The 24,307-nt window shown below is 45.6% G+C and overlaps 2 protein-coding genes across 5 annotated transcripts in view; one reads left to right on the top strand and one right to left on the bottom strand.

Moving 5' to 3' along the window:
- Window positions 1–24,307, bottom strand: part of cdh23 (cadherin-related 23) — a 178,772-nt gene that overhangs the window by 5,089 nt on the left and 149,376 nt on the right. For all 4 annotated transcript variants that reach the window (XM_023963385.2, XM_078931958.1, XM_078931959.1 and 1 more), the window contains 21 exons: window positions 11,127–11,348; window positions 10,931–11,050; window positions 10,604–10,784; window positions 10,391–10,524; window positions 8,727–8,936; window positions 7,639–7,746; window positions 6,840–6,942; window positions 6,408–6,533; window positions 6,126–6,329; window positions 5,575–6,033; window positions 5,351–5,467; window positions 5,055–5,279; window positions 4,780–4,949; window positions 4,415–4,552; window positions 3,931–4,050; window positions 3,447–3,624; window positions 3,161–3,372; window positions 2,801–2,983; window positions 2,615–2,728; window positions 2,394–2,523; window positions 740–1,003 (listed from right to left, as the gene is read on the bottom strand). In XM_023963385.2, the coding sequence (XP_023819153.1) occupies window positions 740–1,003; window positions 2,394–2,523; window positions 2,615–2,728; window positions 2,801–2,983; window positions 3,161–3,372; window positions 3,447–3,624; window positions 3,931–4,050; window positions 4,415–4,552; window positions 4,780–4,949; window positions 5,055–5,279; window positions 5,351–5,467; window positions 5,575–6,033; window positions 6,126–6,329; window positions 6,408–6,533; window positions 6,840–6,942; window positions 7,639–7,746; window positions 8,727–8,936; window positions 10,391–10,524; window positions 10,604–10,784; window positions 10,931–11,050; window positions 11,127–11,348 (3,718 nt within the window). The remainder of the gene's footprint in view (window positions 1–739; window positions 1,004–2,393; window positions 2,524–2,614; window positions 2,729–2,800; window positions 2,984–3,160; window positions 3,373–3,446; window positions 3,625–3,930; window positions 4,051–4,414; window positions 4,553–4,779; window positions 4,950–5,054; window positions 5,280–5,350; window positions 5,468–5,574; window positions 6,034–6,125; window positions 6,330–6,407; window positions 6,534–6,839; window positions 6,943–7,638; window positions 7,747–8,726; window positions 8,937–10,390; window positions 10,525–10,603; window positions 10,785–10,930; window positions 11,051–11,126; window positions 11,349–24,307) is intronic.
- On the top strand, window positions 13,598–23,469 carry vsir (V-set immunoregulatory receptor). Its single transcript, XM_004077579.5, has 7 exons — window positions 13,598–13,847; window positions 18,909–19,322; window positions 19,403–19,453; window positions 19,527–19,637; window positions 19,801–19,828; window positions 20,558–20,733; window positions 22,376–23,469. The coding sequence occupies exons 1-7, from the start codon at window positions 13,781–13,783 to the stop codon at window positions 22,408–22,410; spliced, it is 882 nt and encodes a 293-aa protein (XP_004077627.1). The 5' UTR covers window positions 13,598–13,780; the 3' UTR covers window positions 22,411–23,469.

Genomic DNA, 24,307 nt, shown 5'->3' with positions numbered 1-24,307 from the left:
ACACACACACACACACACACACACAAACACACACACACAAACACAGTGGACTGGGCAATATTTTTTCTCTCGGCTGAAATTCTTGAGTGAAAATTAGACAGGAGGCCATAACTTTCTGGTTACTTTGTAATTTTGCAACAAGCACAGGTCTGACTTTTGCCGACATTCGCCACTTCATTTCTTCAGATGTCGTTTCTGTATTCTGCTGAGTCGTAAAGATGACTCTGCATTTTTCTGCAGACTACATCTGCCGTCATCTAAACATTGTTTCAGTGTTTCCCTGTGAAAAGATCAAGTCTTTATTTCTTTTCTGATTGGCCAGCCTCTTCATTTTCCCAGCCAGCAAAATGCCACAAACTTTCATTCATCTTCTTCTCAACCTGTTTTTGTCCCTTTGGGGGTCAGGGCAGGGGGGCATTCTGACCCAGGGCAACAATCACACTCTCACAGTCACACCTAGGGACCTTTTGGAGTTTTAGAGTCACCAATGAACCTATGAAGCATGTTTTTGGACGGTGGGAGGAAGCCGGAGTCCCCGGAGAAAACCCACGCATGGAGAGCTAACTCCACACAGAAAGGCCCCCCATTGGTGTTCTGGTTCAGGTCCCCCAGGTGAGGCAAGAGAGCTCACCACTGCGCCACCACGCATGGGATCAAACAAACTGATCGGATCGGGTTCTTTCAATTAACATGATGTTCTGGAAAACCTGCGGTTTTGGACCGAGTCAGCACTCGTTACCTGCTGTGTATTCTGCTTTAGTGAAGCGGGGCGTCTGGTCGTTGATGTCCTCCAGCTCGATTCGGACTGCCAGCAGACTTGGATCAAGAGCAGGATCCAAAGCTTTAGTGCCTGATGACCTCTGACCCTTGGGAGGGGTCCAGCTCCGGTTGCTGGAGGCCTTAATGATGATGGAGTAAGATGGTGTCACTTCCCGGTCCAGTTCCTTGAGCACCCTCAGCTCTCCTTCTAGACTCAGGCCGAAGTTTCCGTCACTGTTTCCGCCTTGATGGAAAATGTTTAGAGTAAAGAAAAATCATTTGAAACGTTTTTAGTAGGGACTGAAATGACTGTTGGTGACATTCTCATGCTTTTGAAGCTTTCTGACCACAGCGAGAAAAAATAACATTTCAGTAAGTTGAAGGTTTGGAAGAGAAGTATTTCCTGAAAAGTCAGCTAGTTTAAGCCATGTAAAGTGTGGGGGGGCCTGTTGAAGTGAACATGGAGGAATTGTGGGAAAACACCGAAGGGCAGATGCAGCCCTCCCTGTGCAGGTTCTGCAGGTTTTTGGGTTGTCCGGGTCCATGGAGGGTCACAGAGAGGAGTGGCTGCATCTTAAGGGGGGGGGCACGTGGGTCTGTCAGTTCCCTTGAGGCTCGTACAGCCACCTTAAGGGACATCATGAAAATGGAACGTACCACTGTCGGGCGTGTGGTAACTGTATTGTAAAGTTCTGATAAGGATAATGGAAGTCCCACGCACCTATAACGTACAGGTGATGATGTCGTACGGCGTCCTTATGCCACTCTAGTCGCTGGTAAGGTGTGAGTACTGACTCTTTACTGACCGCACACAAATGGTGCACGCACGGGGTGTGCACGTGATCCATAAGTGCCCGTAGGACATCCACACAAACTACACTCTGTCTGATTTCTTCATTTCTAACAGTCAGGCTGCAGCAAGGAGCGTCGTGTCACATGAGCATCACTAACGAGCCCCGTGTACAGTCTGCAGGATTGGGGGGTTAAAAATCAAAATCAAAAACATCTGAACACCACGCCTGCGTCTCACCGATTTCCCTCTGTACGTGTTGTCTAAGTGTTCACTACGACCTGTCGCCCGAAGCATGAACAAAGAAAAAATAGTGCATGAACATTTTTTCTCTCCACGGGTTCACTGAGCGTCTACCACCTTCATATTTCCTGAGGGTCACCTGTGAGCCCCGTACAGGTCTTCTACCTGCAGGCAGCCCGTATCCACTCACAAGGACAGATGTGACTGAGACTTCAAACAAAACAACTTTTGAGGCCCCCCCCCAAATCTTATTTGATTATTTTTGGGTTAAAAGTCTTCCATCAAGGCGCTGGGGGGCTTTTTCCAGTCAGTGTTGGTACCAACAACAGAATGAGGGTTCCTCTACCAAAGGAAGCAGAGACCTCAGTGACTTTCACCTTATGGACGCGGTTCTTTACTGTTTGTCCTCCGGCTGAGGCCTGAGGTATGTGCACGTCTATATTCTTATATAACATCTATAACCATTTAAACTGCTTCATCCAACTGTGTTTGTTCATTTTCAACAACAACATTGTTCTCAGCAGTTACAAAAGGCTTTGTTGACTTCATCATGGAAATAATGAGGTTCCACTGAAACAGAATCCTGGCTACACGTTATTACCTGCAATGAAATAGAAGACGATGGCGTTGGAGCCTTCGTCTGCGTCCACGGCCCTGGTTACGTTTCCCACTATGGTGCCAGGGGGGGACTGCTCAGGCACTGACAGAACTTGGTAAGGCAAGCTGCCACGCTGAGGCGCACACAAGCACAACGGCAAGAGGCTCAACACAACATGCAGACACTATCATGACACCTGTACAGTGCAGGAACCGATTACTCACCGGGGGTTTGAGGAAGACAGGTTCATTGTCATCTATGTCCAACAGCGCCACCTGCAGAGGCTGTGTGGTCTCATAAGGCACTGGCTGACCCAAGTCATGGGCCACAATGATAAGCTGAGGGGGTCATGGAACACACTTAGAGAACAGCGCTGCTTCAGGGGGAGAAGCTGCAGGCTGCAGACTCACGCTGTACAGGGCCTGCTTCTCTCGGTCCAGTTTGACTGTGGTGGTGATGACTCCGGACAGAGCATCAATGTGGAAGTTCTCCCAGTCTCCTGTCTGCAAAAAGGCATAGCGGACTTCTCCGTTCACTCCCGCATCGGAGTCTGTTGCATAGACCTCGTACACTAAAACGCTAGGAGGCTGCTCCTGTGGACAGAACCGAACCCAGAGTCAAAGAGAAAAACATTTCATCAGTTACACTGTTCTAACCCATCAGGGAAGCAGGTTTTCCCTTCAGTGTTTTATGCACAAATACATCTCCAAAAAGCAAAATTGTTACTCAAACTTCACTGATGTCACGGCAGCAGGTTTTGGAGCAGATACCTCATAGATGTGAATAATGGTTCCATTGACCGGTCTAACAAACACAGGCCTGTTGTCATTCACGTCGATGACGGTGATGATCAGGTCAGCGGTGCCCCACAGAGGGGGGCGACCCTGATCTGTTGCCACCACAGTGAAGTTGAAGCTTTCCGTAGACTGAAGCAGCCGCTGAGAACGGATCAGTCCAGTGATTGGGTCCAGGGAGAAGGCGTCTGAAGACGGACAGAGACGGACTAAAGATGCCTGTAGATTCCAGCCTGACAGAACTTCTGAAGATTATTTATACCCAAACGGGATCCGAGCATGCTGTAGAACACAGCGGCGTTCTCCCCCTCATCCAGATCAACCGCCGTGACCGTGACCACCGACGTCCCACTGGGCTCGTTCTCAAACACGCTGACGTTGTAAAGCCGCTTCGTGAAGCGCGGACGATAGTCGTTGACGTCCAAAACGGTCACCAAGACCTGAAGGGAAAGGAAGGATTTTCTGTGGGTCCTGGTGTCAAGCTGCAGTTAAACGTCTCCAGTGATCCACTTTTTAGTAGCTTTTCTCTCAAAGGTTTGGGTTAACTGACTAGTTTCTCCCACTTTTAGCACAAATCTCTGACAACACAAATATTTGAAAAACTCTTTTCCATTGTAAAAAAACATGTTCTGAGAATCCCCAAGAGGTGCTTTTAGGAGGAAGTGAAACATTCTTGACTCCTCTATGAATTTCATCAGATAACAAAAAGGAAAAACTACAAATTGATCACATCCTGTTTCTTGTACCTGGACAGAGTTTTCTCTTCTGTTGTTGGAGCTTCCACCAGGGTTGTCTCGAGCAACAGCAGTTAAAGTGTAGTGGTCTTTTGTCTCTCTGTCCAGAGGAGAAAGGATGTAGATCTCTCCCTGGTGGGGAATAGAAGGGAATAGAAGAAATAGGTTTGATTTTTGACAAAAAACTGAAAACTACGAGGTTTTATTCACGTTTTTGACGTTTGTTCTGATCGTTCCTAACTACGCTAGTCTTTACCAATGATCACCAAAGACAACAAAACTTTAATTTCTAATTTAAACAATGGCTTCAACTACAGACACTGAGGTATTAGCATCATTTTAGTTTAGTTCTTTAAATTAAATCTGAAGTGATTTCATACGACATTTACTCGAACCATCCCAAAACTGGACACTTTTCCCCTGAACTGCTGCGACTTCTGATAAAAAGTAATTTATTTTAGATTTCTAAAAGGAAAAAGCGTCTGGCTGAACTTACCGTCGTTGGCCTGATGGCAAACTTGCCCTCCCCATCAACCAGACTGTACTCAATAGCAGCAAAGAGACCAGAGTCAGCATCTGTGGCTCTGACGCGAACTATGGTGGTACCCAGGTCCACGTTTTCAAACACAGGCTCCTACAGGCGCAGAAAGACAAACTGAAAGGGATGTAAAAAGGAACTCAAGCCAAGTTAATTAACAAAAAGAAACTGAAATGTAAACTTTTGTTGACTGCTGCTGCCATTAGTTCATATTTATGCCCATTTTCTCCCAAAGACAAATGAAAATATCAAACCTTTCCCTCAGAGTACATATGTTTTTACTTTGCTCAAATCAAAAACCCTGGACTGGTCTGGTTTGGTACCTGGTAGGAGGGTTGTAAAAACACAGGGTTGTTGTCATTAACGTCCACTATTTGCAGATAAACCGGCAGCTCAACACTCCTGGGGGGGGAGCCTTGGTCCCGAGCTTGTATAGTGAAATTCAACCACTGCACTTGCTCAAAGTCCACCGTCTTGTTGGCTACAATCTTTCCTGCAGAACAACGATGACAGATAAACTTAGAGAATTCAAAGACTGAGATATTTATTAGGAGAAATTTCCTCCTTTTTAAAGTTTTTCCTAGATTTTTCATGGCACCTGTTGAAGGGTCCTCCAGTCTGATGTATTCTCCTCGCGGCAGGTTGAGGAGCTGGTAGGTGACCTGGCCATTGGGACCTTTGTCAGGGTCTACGGCAGACACAGACAGCAGTGTGGTCCCTGGCTGGGCCCCCTCTAAAATCTTCTCTGTGAAGTTGGTTACCCCAAAGGGCCGAAAACGAGGGGCGTTGTCGTTCACGTCCAGCACGTTGATGGTGAGCCTCGCTGGAATGGAGGAAATATCTTAGAGAAAGAAGCGAACGCCAATTTTCTCCGTAAAAGGATTCCAGACTCACCGTTAGGAACGCTGGTGGACTTATCAATAACATCGCTGGCGTTGTCGTGGACAGACACAATGATATCAAATGTGGCCACCAGCTCTCTGTTGATAGGGTTACGCACAAAAACTGCACCTGGGGAGTCATCGCGTGTTTATGTCCACAAATGCACATTTACCACATCCGTCATCCAACAGCACACGCTTCTGAAGATCTGAAAACGGGACCGAAATCTGTCTCACCTGTGTGCAAATCGATACCGAAGGACTGCTGAAGCCCATTCACCGGCTTATTTCCATCGTCCTTCGCCTCCACTGAGATGATGTAGTACTCCAGCCGGGGATTCAGATCGGGGTCCTCTGCAGTCAGCGTAGCAACCACCACCCCAGGAGGGGTGGACTCATTCACATTAATCATGGTTATAGGTTCAATGAAACGAGGCCTCGAGTCGTTCACGTCATCCAGGATAACCGTCAGCGTGGCTGTGCCCGACAGAGGGGGTGTGCCGCGATCGATTGCCACGACGACGAGTCGATAGGATGCACGCTCTTCTCTGTCCAGTGTGGTGTTGCCCACCAGCACTGCGCCGGACAGCGAGTCGACCACAAACCGGTCCTGAGCGCCGCTTTCCAGCCGATATGTGAGCCAGCCATTGGAACCAGAGTCAGCATCCGTAGCAGACAACTGAGTCACCACCACACCTGGATGAAGCAAACGCAAGGTGGGCGACGAGCTGAAATTATTTGCATGGGTCGTCGTGACCCCAGCACATCCTAAACACAGTACAACGTACCAGTTGGGCTGTTTTCAGGAAGTCGCACGCTGAAGCTGGAAGGGCTAAAGACTGGAGGATTGTCATTCTGGTCCAGGATTGTAATGGTGAGAGGGACACTGCTGTTCAAACCTCCAATGTCCTCTCCCACCAGAATCAGCTCCACCCGGGGATCCTGAAATGCCTCTCGATCCAACTTTGCTCCCTGACGCACGAGCAAACTGCCTACATGGAGACACAGACAGACAGTCCTGGACAGCAGCCCCAAGTTCCTTCTGATGTCCCCCAGAGAGACCGTCTTACCCGTGTTTGGGTCCACAGTAAAGAGGTCCACCCTCGGTCCCAGCAGGCGATACTTCACCACAGCATTAGGTCCGATGTCGTTATCCACAGCCAGAACGGGCCCATTTAGGACCGTTACAGTGGTGCCTGTTTCACAAAGTGAGAAAGAACAGGACAGATTCTTTAACCACAAACATGCTTTACATTTGTTTGCTTTTGGACAAACAACGGGGTGAAATGTTACTGTGACTTTAACAACCAAGCAAGTTTTATGGAAGTATTTTCAAAATCTAACTGATGCTACACGTCAGTCATTTGCAGCTACCAGCTAAAAAAAACAGGAAATAAATATTCTCGTGTGTGAAAACGTGTTCAGGAAGTGGTGGAGACTGTGATACTGCACAGTGCCAGGTAGTGCAACTACAAGAAAGGTGCTCTGCACCCACACGTTACCTGCTGCAGAGTTTTCCACCACTTCAGCTCTGTAGTTCGTCACGGTAAATATGGGCCTGTTGTCATTTTCATCCAAAATGGTGATGACCAGGAAGTCTGAGTCCTGGAGGAAGGAGACATACATGCTCAGAGAAGCAGATTTAGGAGAAACTTCACATCAGTTCTCTCTTGTTTAAGGTTTTCTAACAAAGCCAGACGTCCGTCTTAGATATCTGAAGAAGGCTTTGCAGATTCTGTGCCGTGCAAATGTCAGCTGCCTCGGTGGTTGACTTTCAGTCATACAAAAAACAGATTCTCACCTTTACCACAAAGCATGTCAACCCGCCAGATTTTGTTTTTAAAGGAAGGCGTTACAGAGTTTCAGCAGCTCTGAAGTTCTCCTCTTCTGTACTTGGTACTGACTGTGATAAACACTGTTACAAAGTCTCATGGCTTTTATTATGAGTGATCTGAGATGAAAAAATCCAATGTACCAGCTATTAAGGCTGGAATGAGCAATCGACTTGATTGATGAATAGATTTCTGGTCCTATGATCAAACCGGACCGGTCTGTCTGAGGCAAGTTGTTAATCGTATCGACCTATCCCATCACAAAATCCTTTCACAATGAAACCGGTGATATCAATATGGGAAAACACCATTTGGATTGGGGCCCAGTAGGTTTATTTCGTTTCACCAGCATGCGAGACGTCATTTCTGAACTGAATGCATACGTTTTAAATCGCTAATAAACCCTTACTGTCCTTATTGGAGCAAGAACACCTTTAAAATCTGCATCTGGCGATGCGGGGACAGTTACCCGGCGAGCGATGCGGGGGTTCTCAGGGTTGTCCTTGACCGTGATGGTGAGTGTGTATTCGGCTACTCGCTCTCTGTCCAGCGGTCTGTTGACGCTCACCACGCCCGTCTGAGGAGAACATGGAAGAGAAACACTTGTGCTGCAGTAGATATTACACAAGGCCTTAAAATGTTTATTACTCTTTTCTTACGTTTCACTAAAAAAATACTGAGTAAGATCCGATCCAGTTACTCATCCTTGGCCTGAAAAAGCTCTCAGGCACCAACAACAGGCTAAGAGTACAGAGAACTTCTGCTTTGGATTTTAGACCTCAGCCGACAGACATCTAGACAATCTTTGTTTCTCAGCAGAAACTGTGAAGCTGACGTTTGTGAAAACCTTCAAGCGGATTTCTTAAGGGAGTTTCCAAAATGTCCTGAAACACTTGTGAGTGTTCTTGGTTTCTAAGCTTGTGTCACACCGACTTTCTGTCATCTTACCCAAAATTTCAACACGTTAAAGAAAAACGTACAGAATTCGTTTTGAAGCCTCAAATGTGGCTGAGCCGTTTTCTATTGTGGCTTCTGTGAATCAGAAGTATGAGGAAACCAACCTGAACAAAGGTGAGAGCGGGAATCGGACATCACAGAGGGTTTTTTCAGTCAAGAGCAGAGACCTGTGACTGAAATCCATTTAACATTTGTACGGCACTAGACTTTCATGGTTTTGCTATTTTTGTTTCTCCAAACTGCTGTGAAATGTTGCGTCAAATGAAGTTTCATTCCTATTAGATTATGATAAGAAAACAATCCAGGAAAAGAAAAAAAAAGATTACATTTCTTTATATTCATCTTGATGGAAGTGATAAGCAAACAAATCAAATAATTGCACTTTTTTAAGACATGACGCACAAATAAAGCCTTTGAGATTCACTCTTCTGCTTGTTGTTCAGATCGTCTTGTTCTATCTGCTTTGGACGACCTGGATTAGGTCTGTTCGGGCAGACCTAGGGGTTCGGCAGGGTTCTGTTTGAAGACGGCAGCAGTAAGGCCCGGGTGTTTCTGATGTGGACCGAACCCAAATGTGACGGGAGGTTTTGGGCCTCTCACCGTGTCGTTGATGTAGAAGGCTCCTCCGGGGTTTCCAGCAGTGATGTTGTAGGTGAGCAGTGCGTTGCGCCCGCTGTCTGCATCCCGGGCCTGCACTCTGCCCACAGAGGTGTAGATGGGGGCTCCCTCACTGACGCTGGTGTTGTACGGCAGGTTAAGAATGACCGGGTCGTTATCATTGATGTCCAAGACCAGGACGCCGACCACCACCTGAGGAAAGAGCAAACTATTGTCACATCACTGGGATCTGTCTGCACTGGTGGAAAACAAAAGTCTTTGATTCTCCTCTTGTTCTGAAAATCCTGAAGTTTGCTGGTCTCTAAAGAAGGTAATCAGGGTAAATGTGCTAAATGAAGCTTTCAGCTCCACTGCAAGGTGCTTTGAAAATTAACTCTACATTAAGAGTTAAATTCTATATTCAGGTTTTATTTTCCACCCTAAACTTCAAAACGAGGTGCATGACGTCTTTAGGGTCAGAATAGCTCTACATCTGAAAGGTTAGAAATGACGGTTTTGCACTGATCCTGTCAAACCACATGGAAACGTCTCCGTTTTTATTGTTTTATATATTTATTAAGTTTTCAGTTTTAAAACATAGAACAAACAAACTCAAAACCCAGTCCCCCACCCCCTGCTGCTGTCAGTGTCATATACACCAATATCAATTTTAGTAATGGAAATATAAGGAAATAAAATGGTACAAGTTATAAGCAGAAACATGAATATATAAAATCTGTCACAGTATAGGTTAAATAGCATATACATTACAAAAAAATAAAGTGCAAATATATTAATACACACGTAAAGAAGAAAAAAAAAACAAAAAAAAAAAACGGCATCATTCTGTTACACTTGTAGATGGTAAAACTATAAAAGTTGAGAAATGGTCTCCATACCTTATAAAATTTATGCTCTGATTGTCTTACAGTAAATCTTATTTTTTCAAGCTTAAGATGGTAAAGCACATCTTGAATCCAATGTGATAAAGTGGGTGGGGCAGCATCCTTCCACTTAAGCAGAATGAGGCGTCGAGCTAGTAAAGTTGTAAAAGTAATGATCCTCTGACCACCTGCAGGCAATGTCGGAGCCCCGCTGTTTATTCCAAACAGAAATACAAGTGGGTTTAAAGTCAGTTGGACTCCCAAGATGCAGCTAAGTGCCTCACATATATTTCCCCAAAAGCACTGTATTTTGGGGCAGTACCAAAAAGTATGAACTAGTGTGGCCTCTTCTGATTTGCATCTGTTACACAGTGGATCAATTTGTGGGTACATTTGGGCTAATCTGGCTTTACAGAGGTGAGCACGATGCACAACCTTAAACTGCAATAGACAGTGTTTTGAAACGTCTCCGTTTTTAACCAGCTGCTCACCACACAGCCATTTTCTAACTTTTTCTTCATTTTTTTCTGAAGTTGGTTTAAGATGCCGTGGGACTTTTTGTTGGCACATACATAAGTCCACACAATCATCTGACAAACGGACGTTTCTGGCATCTCGTTTCATGCCCAATAAAAATAACGGTGTGTCTGATGTTGGACAGAACGCTGTGTGATTAAAGCGTTGGAGGAAAATCCCCGAACAGCAGTGCAGCCGGTACGATTGTGATTGTTCAAGGTCAAATGACGGCAGCGTCATCGCAGCTGTCGCTGTGACATCACTCACTGAGCTGTTGAGGGATGGCGTTCCCAGATCTCGCGCTGTGACCGTGATGTTGTAGAAAGCGATGGCCTCTCTGTCCAATTCCACGTCCTTTCTCGCCCGAAGCTCCCCGTCCACAGGAGAGATCGTGAATTCATCTGTGAGTGGGGCGGAAAGCAGATTTTAAAAATCGACATGGCTGCAGACACCCGGAAGAAAACAGACACAGATACTGACTCTGGAGGTCTCCACCGGTGATGCTGTACTCCACTTTCCCATTGAGACCAGAGTCTTCATCACTGGCTTTGAGCGTCCACACGCGGGGCCCCGGCTGGCCCTCGGTCACCTCAAAGGGGCCCTCATAGGCTCTAGGGAAGGTTGGTGTGACATCATTCACATCCAAGACATTCACCAACACCTGAGGAGGGAATTGGAGCGACCTTTCACCCAGTGAAAAAACAAACGCTGACTTTCTGGTGTAAATGATCAAATAAACCCTCATCTGATTTCACTCACTCTGGAACAAAAATGATTATTGTTCAAGAAATAGAATTAAGTAGTTACTGTTGTGCTGGAAGTCCGGCGTAGAGCAGGTTTTGGACACTGGTCGGTCGCTGTGACCACAAGTGCATAGCTCCCATGGCTGATCTCGTAGTCCAACGCCTTCACGGCAGTAATTCTCCCCTGTAGATCATCCACAAGCGTTCATGTGGGACTTCTCACTTTGCCGTTGAACATCCGTGTGTTTGTCGGGTCTCACCGTGATGCTGTTGATGTTAAACGTCTGGTTCAGGTTGCCCTGGGTGATGGCGTATCGCAGAGTGCCGTTCAGGCCTTCATCTGGGTCCACGGCGGTCACAGTGGCGATGGTGGCCCCCACTGTCTCTGGCCCCTCACTCAGCACTGTGACGTACTCTTCCTCAGGGAACTCCGGGGCGTTATCGTTCTCATCCACTATCCAAACGTAAACCGTGGTGGAGGTCTGGAGAAAAAAATAAAAGGAAAAAGGGCTTTGAGTCATTAAGCATTTTCTACCGTCTTAGAAGGCCCAAAGTGCTTTACAGTCCTATTCGCACACTGTACCCCGGCGCCAACCCACCCAAAGCAATGTAAGGGTTCGGGGTGTTGCCCACACTTCAAAAAATGAGCGGGAATCAAACCTGCGGCATTCTGATCAGAAGTTGACCGCTCTACCTCTCCACCAAACACCTTAGTACCTTCAGGCATGAAAAATCTCCTGCATTTGTCATCAACAACAACATCAGAGGACTTTTTCTCATGGAGTATTCAGTTTATTACAGACAAACTCAAGTTTGAAGTTCCGCTCCGATCCTCTTCTGATCTCTTTTCAAAGCGTCCCAGTTGTCTTTTCATTACGATGATGATGGCTTGAGCCAAAATCACAAACCTGTGTCCTTTTCTAGGACATGGTTTCTGCAGAGCGGCAGGACTTCATTAGAAATTCACCTCTGAGTTGTGGGCAGTAAGACAACCCCCACTTCCCATCATGCATTTGTTTACACACTGTCCTGCTAGCTTACGGCCCCTTCCACCCCCAAGCTAACATCACTAACATTAGCGGTGCCACAGAAACGGCAGCAACATCAGATCCATCCATCCGTCCAGTTCTGATCCAGATTCCTGCTCAGACCAGGAGAACAAAGACGTTCATGGATCTGTTGGTCTGCAGGTGGAGGATCAGAAAGAGGCGGAGCAGGAAGCTTGTGGCCCCGCCCAGAGTATTTTCTATGTCACAAATACGATCTTTTCAAACCATATTTTTCCATCTACTCCTGATTCATAATTATTTGATTAAAGAAATATTCAGAAAAAAACTATTTTGAGCCTAATTGTCCAAATTTATATGCATCATCAGAAAAATGCCACAAGAACATGTTAAAAACACCCAAAACACCATTTTTACTGTTGTGGGTCTTTAAATAAATTAAAGAGACAAGAGGCAGAAGCAGCAAAAGGTTAAAGATTAGGTGAATCGATTTCTTTTCCTACATTCCAACCAGCTCTATCTGTCTGAGGCAAGCTGTTAAAAAATCGTTTCAAAATTAGACAAATCGCTAATCAATGTTGGAAAATCCCATCTGGATTGAGGTACAATAGATTTATGTGTCTCTAAGGTAAAACCGACCAATCACAGCAGACATCAGTCCATCATTCCAGTCCAATGTGTGGACAGACTTTGACTAAAGTCATGTGACCATCCAGTGTCTAGAATGTTCTAAGAATGTTCCCTTTGGATTCTTTGGATGTGGAAAAACAACAGTGGTGAACTTTAGGAAACTAACATGTGAATGGATTTGACATTCATTCTAGTTTACTTGTTGGTTTGGACACAGATTTCATTAACTTGATGATCTGGAAGAAATCCAAGAATCTGGAAAACTGTTCAGTAGCAGGAATTTCTGTCTGAGTCTCACTGCTGGAAGTTTGGATCAAGAGGATCTGGATCCACTTTAGGACAGAGGATCTGGATCCACTTTAGGACAGAGGATCTGATCCAATCGGATCGATCAACATTAATCAATATCTACTACGAATTGGATCATCAACCACAAATACTGATTTAAATCGAATCATTGTTAAAATGAATGGTTACAGCCTTAATACTAACACTTCCACGGATGAAACTCAGGAAAACTCCAGTCTAACCGGGCTAACCTGCCCGGCCCCTCCCACTGCTACAAAAGGACCAACAGGCTCTGAACCCGGAGGTTGTTTGGCGCCAAAGTGATCGTTTATGTGAAAGTGAAACACATGGAAGAAATAATTACCTCCCAACATTTGAAATAGTATTTAATAAAACGCAATACAATGCAACGCATTCCTCTGATGCTATAGGATCTGCCAGAAACAATTCCCGTTTTGAGAGCCTGAGAATGACGCAGACAAACAGCTGATGGTAAACATCCTTCATTTAATCCAGAACGCAGTTATGATACAATCTAAAAAAAACCTGGGCTGCGGAATTGGAGCCTAGGGGCCACGGCCCCCAGGGGTCAGTTCCTTAAACTCCAGTCTATCATTTTTATTCATGCATTATGATGTGAATCCTTTGTTTCATAACTACTATAAAAGGTGTTTTACTGATGAAAGTAGCTCATTCTGTACTAGATGTATTTCTACGGACTTGTGGAAAAACAGAAGCGTAACTTTTGTTTACTAAAGTGTCGGGGGTGGGGAGATTGACAGCAGGGAGGAACGCTCCCCCCTCCCTCCCTCCCTCTCTCCCTCCCTAAAGCGCGCATGTTCCGCTGCGTCGGAGCAGAAACGTGCCACGAAAGCTCGTAAAGTCAGAGGCTGTCATCCGCCGCAGATCGACTGTGTGAAGTGAGGAGCCGCCTGACCAAAGCCCGGACACCCCCGCGCAGCCCCCGCTGGCGTCGCCGTCTGTCGGCCATGATGGAGCAGGGACGCACCGCTCGGACCTTTTGGATGTTGTGGATCCTTTGGGCCTCAGCTGCAGGTTTGTGGCAGAACCTTCTAAGCTGCTGCGATCCACTTTACTGACAATCTGACTGAAAGTAGAGACTTTTTCAGGCCGTTAGAGTCTAGAGTTGTGGAGCTGCGGGTTCGGGTTCCTGCGGATCAAAGGCTGCTTCCACAAACAGCTGCTGCGCGTCTGGACGCTGCTCGGGTTGCGCGCAGCCAGGCGGCATTTCTCCTGCGTTTTTTGTCTGAAGGAAAACATCTGGCGCGAGCCCGTCTCTTTTAAAGCCCCCCCCCCCCCCCCCCCCCGACTGTCGTTGGCGCATTAACCCGCATTAAAGCCACGCACAGTTCAGACAAGACACGCAAACCGCGGCCTTCAACTTCTGTCTTCAGTAACTTGAATTGCTGCAGGTTTTTACAGACCCCCCCCCCCCGGGCTTTATCAGGCTAAAGCTGTTTAGATAAGCTTCCTCCAAACTGTTCCTTTAAGCCAAACTGTTGGCTGATGCTCTGAGCTGAAGTTTCCATGGAATGCTGAACTTCTTTCAGTGCAGAGCGTCTCTTTTAGCTCAGCCTGGCAGCAGAGCAGCTGCTTGCTGCAGGTCTTACATCCTCTTTTTGGAGAAGTTTCCTCCTTTTCAGCCTGTGATGAAAACAGCTGCTTTTCTGCTGCTACCAGAGGATTTTCAGTCTGGAGGGAAACCCAGCTGTAATCACTGACTCTTTTCCTCTCAGATAAGCTGCCGGTTCCTCGCCGAAGACAATGGCTGCAGTCAAAACATGGTCAATACGCGGCAGAACCGGGCCTCCTTTCCTGTGGCTGGGTGGGGCGCACATTGATCTCCTGAAGGAGCAGATCTTTATGAGGATGCAGGTTTCTCAGGTCGCTGTCACTGACGGGTGCAGACGTGAAGTCAGCGTCTGACATGCTCCTCGTGTGAATCACTCATCAGTTTTTTTCTGGGGCTGGCCCCGCTGAAGGTCTGTGCATTTGGAGCAGCTTTGAAGGCGAGAGAGATAAATGAGTTCACCACAAACGACCTTCACGCCGTGGGCAAGAGTTTGCCCCCCAGGACTCGTGGTTTTTTGAAGAGCTTGGAGCCTGGAGTCCTCTGATTGTGGAACTTTCAACCACCGTGAAGAGAAGTTAACCAGCAGACGTGGGAGTGGCTGCTTTTCTTCTGCTTCATGGCGTTCTAAACGAAGTTGAGGTAGTTTGCAAACATGACGTCTCACTTTGGAGAGGAGAATTTAGCCTGAGAGCTTTTCCACTAAACCAGCGCAACTTTGAGAGTTAGAGCGGTTCACCCAGGCGGCGTGGACTGGTAAACACGGCGAGCTGCTGTCAGTAAGCCACTTCCTTTTCTTTCAAGGCATCCAAATATCACATTCAAACACTTCCTGTTTGCTGTGTGTGGCCGAAGTTGCTACAGAAATGTTTGGCTTTTGCTGTAAGACATGATTCTATGCGGGTTTCCTTTTGAGGAGAATGGATGTGTTTATGACTTTGGGGGAGAAAAGTGTTGGTTTACAGAGATGACAGAGCTCTAAATTAAAATGACCAAAAGCAAAGAGTGAAGGCCTGAGCGGGGTAGAAACAGGTGGCAGTGAGCAACAAAGGGAGGGTCTGGGGCCTCGGGGGGCTGAACAGACCGCAAGTGAAAACTTAGAAGCGTTGAGCCAAACGCACTTGTGGCATGTTTACGCCAAAGACGCCTGTTCAGGACACTCCACAAAGCTGGGACTCCTTCCTCGCCTATTGCCACATCAAACCGCACTCCTGGACAAGTTCTTCTCAAGCAGGGATTCATTTCCTCCGAGATTCCTGGCTCTAAAAGTCAAATATCAGACTTCTGTTTGAACTTTTGACTGTCTCATCTGCCTGAGAGTCCTCCCCTACGCAGAAATGAGAAGAATGAAGACCAGACTGTTAGAAAAGAGGGGCAGGGAGGGTCTGAAACAGGAGAGGAGAACGGCTTCCTCTCCATTGTCCAAACACCGAGGCGGGAACAGCCGGAGGTGAACAGTATCACCTTAATCACCCTCTGCTCTTCCTATTGCTTTTCCTGACGTGCCGAGGCAGCAGAGAGTTCAGCTGCACTCACAGGAACTCAGCACTACTTTACATTTCTGACACTTTTTCACACAGGAAGCACACATAGCAGCGTACAAACACCCGCGACTAATCAAAGGGCAAAGGTCGTCCAGCTACTGGATTTCCTGAATCTTGTATCAACACAGAGAAGAAAACAGCGTCTGAACTTCCTGGTTGAAGCCGACTTGAAGGGCTCCTCACAGAGTTCAGCTGTGTGGAAACAGAGATGCTGGGATCTCTGAGCTAAAAACACGATGATGATGGTGGAAAACCAGGCCAATGACGAGCCAGAACAAACTTCTGTTCCTGTGTTCAGATTCCTTCATTATTTACATGTTGAGAAATCTTCAGCTTCTGCTTTAGTCGGTCATGTTACAGTAAAGATTTGACAGCAGTTTGACACTCAGTAATGGGTATGTATTCATGTTTGCCTTGTAGGATGAGATATTTTATTCATTTATCAAGAAAGAAATCCACAAATGAACCCCGACGGTCAGAAACCGTCTGGAGAGAAGCTGGGATCCAATTCTATTCAAATTTATTTGAATTGAATTTTACTTTTCCTGCTACAGAGCATCTCAAAGTGCTTCCTTTAGTAAAAGAGATATTAGTAAGATAAAAAAAAGAGTAATTAAAATAGTAAACATAGTAAAAATACTACTACTACTAATAAAAAATAAATAATAAAAACACATAAAAAACCAGCACACACACCCCACCAGAACAATCAAAATAAATTGAAATAATTAATAAGATTTATGAAATCAAATGAAAACATGTTTACAAGTAAAAACTATGCAAAAGCTTTCCTAAAAAGATGCTTTTTCATTTTTTTCTTAGTGGATGAAGGCCTCACGTCCTCAGGTGGTTCTAAGGCGCTGAAGTGATGCCTCGCCGTGGGTTTTAGTTCTGACCTTTGGGACCGCCAGCAGACCTGAGGGCTCTGGGACGGTCATCAACTAAAAGTAGATCTGATAAAAATAAGGGTGGGGGTGGGGGTGGGGGGGGGGCAGTTCCATTTAAACTTTTATAAACTAATAAAAGAACCTTAAAATGGATCCTAAAGCAGACTGGGATTCAGTCCAAAGATTTTAAAATCAGAGGCATGTGCTCCTCTCTGGTTAAAAGGCGTTCAGCCGAGTTTTGAACAAGCTGCAGCCGGTTGATAGTACTTTTCTTAAGACCAGAGAGAAGATCATTCCAATAATCTATCCTAGATGTTATAAAAGCGTGGATTAGTGTTGGAGACCAAGGGTCTCCCTCAGACGATAATTTCTAAGATGATTAATGAACTTCTGCTCGTTCAGACCAGGCAGGACCTTTAAACTCCCACGTGTTTGTGTTCTGGGACAACTCAGGAAGGAAGTCCACTCCTACAACAAGGCACTGATTCCCCCCCCCACCTCACGTTTACATATGTGCTCATACCCATACTGCCAACTCTGCAAGTCTGTATGCTGGCACACTTCTCTGTAGGTGCCGTCCACGCCCACACATGCTGGTAATTCACTCATTCACCAGCACCTGCCTGCCGTCTTTGCAGCATGTAGATATCCAGATTCTGCACCACACGCTGCAAATAAGAGGCTGCACGGCTGAAGAGGCGTCCTTGGGTTTGAGATGGCCAGGCTGCGATCGTGTGAACGCATTTGGGAGAGGTCGTGAGTTTGCAGGAGGAAATAGTTTAGTTACTTTAGTTGTGTCATTGTGATGACACATTTGCTTAAAGTCTAGTCAATAGAAAATCTGAGAAGCATTTTACTTCTGCTCAGTGAAGAAGTCAGAACAGGATGTGGCTGGATGTGTGAGTGACAGAGGGAGTTTGTGCAACATGAAGCAAGTGTCTCACAGCTGTCTTGTTGGTTTCCTGAGTGTAAAATATTGGTGCAGCTAATCTGTGTCATGGTACAGCCAAAGCCTGACATTGTCACCCTGCAGTCAGTGAGATGTAAAGTCGCCTCAACAACAGCAATTTATGCCCTGTTAAATATGGAGTTCTGGAATTTGCAGCAGATAAAAACAGGCCCTTCAGTCCCCACAGGAGGCGGGTTTATTTGCTTTAGTCAGCAGACTCTGCAGTGTTTTTAACCGCAGTTTGAATATACAGAATTAGAAACAAATTAGCCACTCACAGGCCCAAATCAGCTTTGCAATGGAGCCAGCAGAATGATGGCATCAAAAAGCAAATGTTTGTTTAATTATAGGTTACAACTGCAGTGTGGTCACTGCTCCTCGTGACTCCAGTAACAGGCAGCGACGTTGGTTAGGTGCTCATTTTCATGGAAATGGACTTTTAAGGGATTTTTACTTAATTAGGCTAACATTTCCCACATCAACACATGTTTACATCTAAGAGCTGTTTTGTTTTTTTGGATGTAAAGATGAATAACTGCACATATTCAAATTTATTGCAGACATGTAGAAAATAAATCATACTTTTAAAGAGGTCATCTGATGAACTTTTTCTGCCGTAAACACTCAACTTTGCATCTTAAACTGCTTTTTTCAGGCCTGAACAGCGAAAACGGAGGCTTTTAGGTTTTTGAATCCCCACTGGCTCTTTGTGTGTGGAGTTTGCATGCTCTCCAGGTTTCCTCCAGGCGCTCTGGTTTCAGGCCACAGGCCAGAAACGTACTTCATCGGCTAAATGTTCACCTTCCGTCAGGAGTCGCCACATCGAAGCAGCTTCCACTCATCCTCACAGGCGGCTGGGTAGAGATTTTTACGCCGGATGCCCTTCCTGATACAACGCTGTATTTTATCCGGGCTGGGGACCGGCACAGGGGGACCCAGACTACATAGTTAGGCAGTAGCATGAGGGGTCTTGCCCTTTTGGTTAATTCTGTTTATCGTGTGTTTTATAAAATTACTTTATCCTGTTTTCAATATTTTAATCTATTCTAATCTAGCAAATGGACAAATGGGTTATTTACATTAAAATATAGAATTAATTCTTGTAAGCTAATCAAGTTCTTCCAAATATGTCTTTTCTTTCTGCAGCCAAAGTTGAGACGCATCAAACCCACTCAACACTGGGAGTTTCTGTCCCCCACCTGCACTACTACTGTCCTCAGGGTTCAAATGCTAAACTGGTTTGTGCCCAGAAGGGGGACACCAAGTACCCCAAGGATGTGCTGGCGAGAAGCTGGCTCTTCACACCCCACAGTGACGAACGCTGTCAGAAAAATACTGGCCCACGAAACACAAACCCCCATCATCCAGGCAAAAACCAGACCGTGGGGGCGGGGCTGGATTTCGGACACACAGGAGACCACATGTGGGTCACCCTCCACAACGTGACGAGTGCAGACCAGGGCCGGTACTGCTGCCTGCTGCTGGACATCAAGAATGAAAACAAGCATTTGACTGTAGAGCAGAGCTCCCACAGCCATCTCATCCTCCACGTGACTCCATGTAAGCACACGCCATAGTGTCACATAGCACACCATCTCTGTCCCTCAACTAATGCCCCATCTGATGATGTCTCTGTACAGGGAAAGCAGGGTCTCCAAACTGCACCGTCTGGGATCTTTCCCCGCCTGAAGGTACGAATCCTGACTCCCTTTGGCCGGACGGCGTGTCAGATGTCGGTTTGTTTGACCCCCTGCTGCTTTGCAGGCTCCGTGCCCGTGGCCTTGGCCCTGGCCGCCTGCATACTGGCCCTGCTCTCTCTGCCCCTGGTTCTGGTGCTGGTCTACAAGCAGAGGCAGAACTCGCAGTCAGGCAGACGTACGTATCACACGCGTTCAGTTCCATCATCTGTGGGTATGAAAAGTTCCCATAGTGTTTGGTCTGAAGCCTTTCCTGTCAGTAAAGCAGATCAACTGTATTTTACACTGTAGGAAGCACATTCACACTCACAATGGCCCATTTCCTGTTTCCTCTCTCCCAGGTGGTCAGGAGCTGGTGAGGATGGACAGGTACGTTTTCCCACAGTCTGATCCCACACAGAGCTGTAGCTTTGCATGGACACCTCACTTTGTTACAGCGGTCCCTCATTGATCCGTTATTCGGGGTTACGCTCTAAAAATAAGCTGCCATAGGTCAAATCTGCAAAGTAGGATTGTGTTTAGTAAAAATGTTTTAAGGCTGTAAACCCCTCACTTTATCCACTTTTCCCAGAGACATATGAACATTTTCACACTTTTCTCTCTTGTTTAAACTCTGAAAGTTCAAATGTTTATTGAAAAAAAAAACTGATCTGTATGTAAATGTGACAAACTGAATACATTCTGTACAGGAGACACGGCATGGAGGAGATTGATTGACAAGGTCTAGAGCCAATCAGGACACATTCTGTTGTTTAAAAAAAGGCATACAAATTTACACTGAAAAAAATCTGCAAAAACAGTGAAACCGTGAAAGGCAAACCGCGATATAATGAGCTAACACTGTAATTAAAATACTTCTGACACAAAAGTCGGTTTTAAAGAACATCTTCTAGTATGGACATCCTTAGAAAGTGAAGCAGGAGGAAGGCTTCTGTTGTAGAAAGTCCATTTTCAGGCTTTCAGAGGGAGATTTTCTCATGACTCAACCCTGGAACGTGTGCACATCTTCAGCCTTTTTGCACCACGGAAACCACGGCTGTTGACCAGCCGAGTTTCCAAAGACTGGCTGATTCTCACTTCTGTCTCGTCTGTGTTCAGTGAGGGTCAAGGTCACGAGAACCCGGTCTTTCTGGGGGAGCTGCCGCATGCAAAGAGCCGCACCGTGTCCCAGATCATGACCAGACAGACGTCCGATACCGGATGCCATTTGCTGTCTGACCCCGGCACCCCCCTGTCCCCCCCTGCACATGGGGACGTGTTCTTCCCATCTGAAGGTAAGGTGTTCTCCAGGAGAAGCTACACACACCGGCCTCGGCATGGCGCGTTCAGACGACCACCCTTCCAGTGAAAAGTCTCTGTAAACGCACATAAACGCACATAAACGCGGTTTTCCGTCCTTTGATCCTTTTTTGAACAATCAGGATCCCTAAGCTGGGCGGAGTTCCACCTCCCACTCAGATCCCCAGTATAAAAGCATGCTCGTTCTCCCACTCTGTGTCAGATGACCTCCCTCTGATTCTGAGCCTCAGCTAAGCTCTCAAAAACTCCTGAATCACCTGTTGTCCACCATTTCAGTCCGCCTAACCTGCCTTTTACAACACAGGTACCCGTTTTTTTCCCTTACACACACATCTGTAGCGTCTTTAGCAAAATACTAATACAATCAATAACCTCTCATAATCTGTTTTTAATCTCATCTCATCTAATCCAGGCAGACGTGTGGAGGCAGATTAAGAGTTTGTGTGGAAAGTTCCCCCATTTCTCTAAAGTCTGTTAGTTTTTGAAGCTTTTGTGGCCTTTTCCCTAAATCTGTAAAAAAACATTTTACGGACAAGGACACAACGGCTGTGGAGCAGCGTGCAGCAGCAATCTGCTTCAGTCTAAACAAAGAGATAAAACACTTCAAACCTGCTCTGTTAATGAATTTAAAGCTAAAGACAAAAACACGATGCGTTTATGGAAGAGTTTCTTTAGTCACAGCTTCATAAATCCATTCAGAAAGAATCTTAATACATTTTCTTAAAGTGAAAGTATTTGCAAAAGTACTTTGTACAAGTATTTCAAAATCTGTTGTAGTAATTCTGATGCAATCAGAGAAGATCCAGCATTTAGTCTGAAGAGATGAGGCACACATCATTTGTTCATCATACGGTGATGATGGGGGAGGAGTCTCAGCCCCTTTTTCCTCTAAGGTCATTTTTCACGCCTCTAAATCGAACCCTTCCAGTCCTCTCACAGACTCTCCCTGGTCTGCTTGAAAGTTAAATCTAAAGTATTTTCCTTCACAGCACAGTTTGGAGAGCAAAACTCTACAAAGAGTTAAACCGACCCTCCTGGTTTATTTACATCAGACACACAAAATAGTCCTTTTAAAATTTGTCTAATGTTGCACAATGTATTCCTACATTTAAATTGAAACCTTCTTTAGAAAGTGGAAGTGTTTCAGTTTGATATAAAAATAGTAAATATGGCTGTCATTTTGAATTTACAATCATCCAAAGGTGTTTGGGGGGGGTTTCCCCCACCATTTCTGCATTTCTCTATTATTCTTACATGCTTAGCAGAAAAACACTCGCAAAGACAACGTTTCCTGATTGACAGAACTCACACTTCAGTTTTCTGCTTCGCATTTTCGTGGTCTGCTGAACTTTGGCTTTGCGGAATTTAACAAGACGCACTTCCCTGTTAACTATAACATGTTGCAATGCAGACCGACACGCTTTTTCTTCTGCTTTTCTAGAAAACAGAAACAAACTAAAATGTTCAGGAACCATCCAGCAAGTTTAATCTACGATGTCGATCAAAGGAAAACGGAAAGGTCTTGTTGTTGTTGAATATGTGCCACTATGCCCCCTGCCAGCAGAGGTGTCTCCGTGCTCATGTGTGTGGGTGCATGACTCGTCTTCTCTGTTTCAGACGTCATCCCAGAATCCCCAGACCTTCTGCAGTGAAACCTCGTTCATCGCTCTCAAAGTGGAATTTTTAAAAAAAGGGCTGCGATTCTCTTCCTCTTCTCTGTGTCCTAACAGCGATGCCACCGCCTCTCCTCTGCTGGGACTGACTGGCAGGAGGGAGCGCCGCGGCGTTTTCCATTGACCTCCACCTGCAGAGGGTTAGAGCTTTTTCTGTTCAGACATTTCCTCAGAATGCTGGGAACGACCGTCCTGCTCCTGAGGAACCCGGCTGAGGACGGAGACGTCCTGCAACGTGGAGCGCTGATGTGGGCGGGGTCTAAAGTTCTTCACAGTAACCCAGCCACGCCTGCTGGAGGAGCCGGCCGTCGTCTATATGTCAGAAATATGCAGTAGAAATAGAATAAAATGTTGTTTTGATGGTGAAATGCTGCACAGAGGTCAGAAATGTGCGTCTGTCACTTCATTCTTGGCTGCTTGGAGCCTAAAACCAGCCCTTTTTGAAGGCAAACTTGTCCTTCTCTGGCGTGTCACTATCATTTATATTTAATGAAGCACAGCAGTGCAGAATAATCACAGAAATACTTGTAGAAAATGTTTGCTTTAAATTACCTTTGAATGTTTTGGGTTTTTCTTGACCCTGCTTTGACACCTTCTCTACTTTGTGTCATTTAACTGAAAACATTTCCCGCTCTGCCTGTTTTCAGTACTGAAGTGCCAAAGTGAGTATTAATACGTTCAGTAGCAGTCAGTAGCATTACAGCTCTCCTTTGGATGTGTTAATACATGTGTGGCAGTCAGACTGAGATCAACTAATGTGTGATATCAGACTGGATCTGTGTGGACTGAAGAGCAACTGCAGATGACATCCAGGTGGATTTATCAAAGCAGAGGATTCTGTCCTCCGGCTTTTTATATTCGGCTTGAGTATTTGTGTTGATTATGTTTTTGTGAATGTTATTCTCACTCCTTTGCTCGGGACGTTCCTCTGTACTCGCGTGAGCTGCAGGAGGCTGGTGTCACAGCTCAGACCAGAACTTGTTTGAACCTTTTTCAAAACCGTTTCTCTTAGCTTGTGAAATAAAACGGGGATTTTCAGCCTTGTGTCTTGCCTCTTAGATCAATGTTTCTCCTAAAATTGTTTCCATTCAAGGACAGATTAAACTTATTATCTAGGGGGCATCACAGATTACACAAGGCTGTTCTACTCGCATGCCTTCAGAGGAATCTGACATTGAAACAGAATATTTCGTTTCATCAGAAGACAGAGCAAGACAGCAGGAGACGAAGACCAAACCAAGCACACAGAACCTTTATTTTCAAAGCATTAAAGAACCTAAAGATACTTTAATGTCTGTAGATAAGGTAACATTTAGGAACCATGATGTGGGTTTTCCTGTTGACACAACAAGGAGCTTCCTGTGTTTTTCACAGTCGTATCTGTAAGCAGCTGTTTTGGTATTTTTCACAATTAAATTAATACTTTTTGGGGTTTTATATTTGTGGTTTCATTACTGTAAAAACAAGTGAATGACCATCACGCATCCATCCATCATCCATCCATCATCCATCCATCCATCCATCCATCCATCCATCATCCATCCATCCACCCATCCATCCATCATTCATTATTCCATCCACCATACATCCACCCATCCAGTTATCCATCCATCCATCATTTATCCATCCATCCAACCATCCATCATTCATTCTTCCATCCATCATCCTTCCATCCATCCATCCATCCACCAATCCACCCATCCATCCATCCTTCCATCCATCCATCCATCCATCCATCCATCATCCATCCATCCACCCATCCATCCATCATTCATTATTCCATCCACCATCCATCCATCCATCTATTTATCCATCCATCCATCCATCCAGTTATCCATCCATCCATCATTTATCCATCCATCCATCCATCCAACCA

The sequence above is a fragment of the Oryzias latipes genome, chromosome 15 (genome assembly GCF_053564925.1).
Source record: "Oryzias latipes strain Hd-rR chromosome 15, Olatipes_Hd-rR_3.1".
Classification (NCBI taxonomy): Eukaryota; Metazoa; Chordata; class Actinopteri; order Beloniformes; family Adrianichthyidae; genus Oryzias; species Oryzias latipes.
The sequence above is the reverse complement of the archived record's forward strand: the minus strand, read 5'-3'. Positions and strand labels throughout refer to the sequence as shown.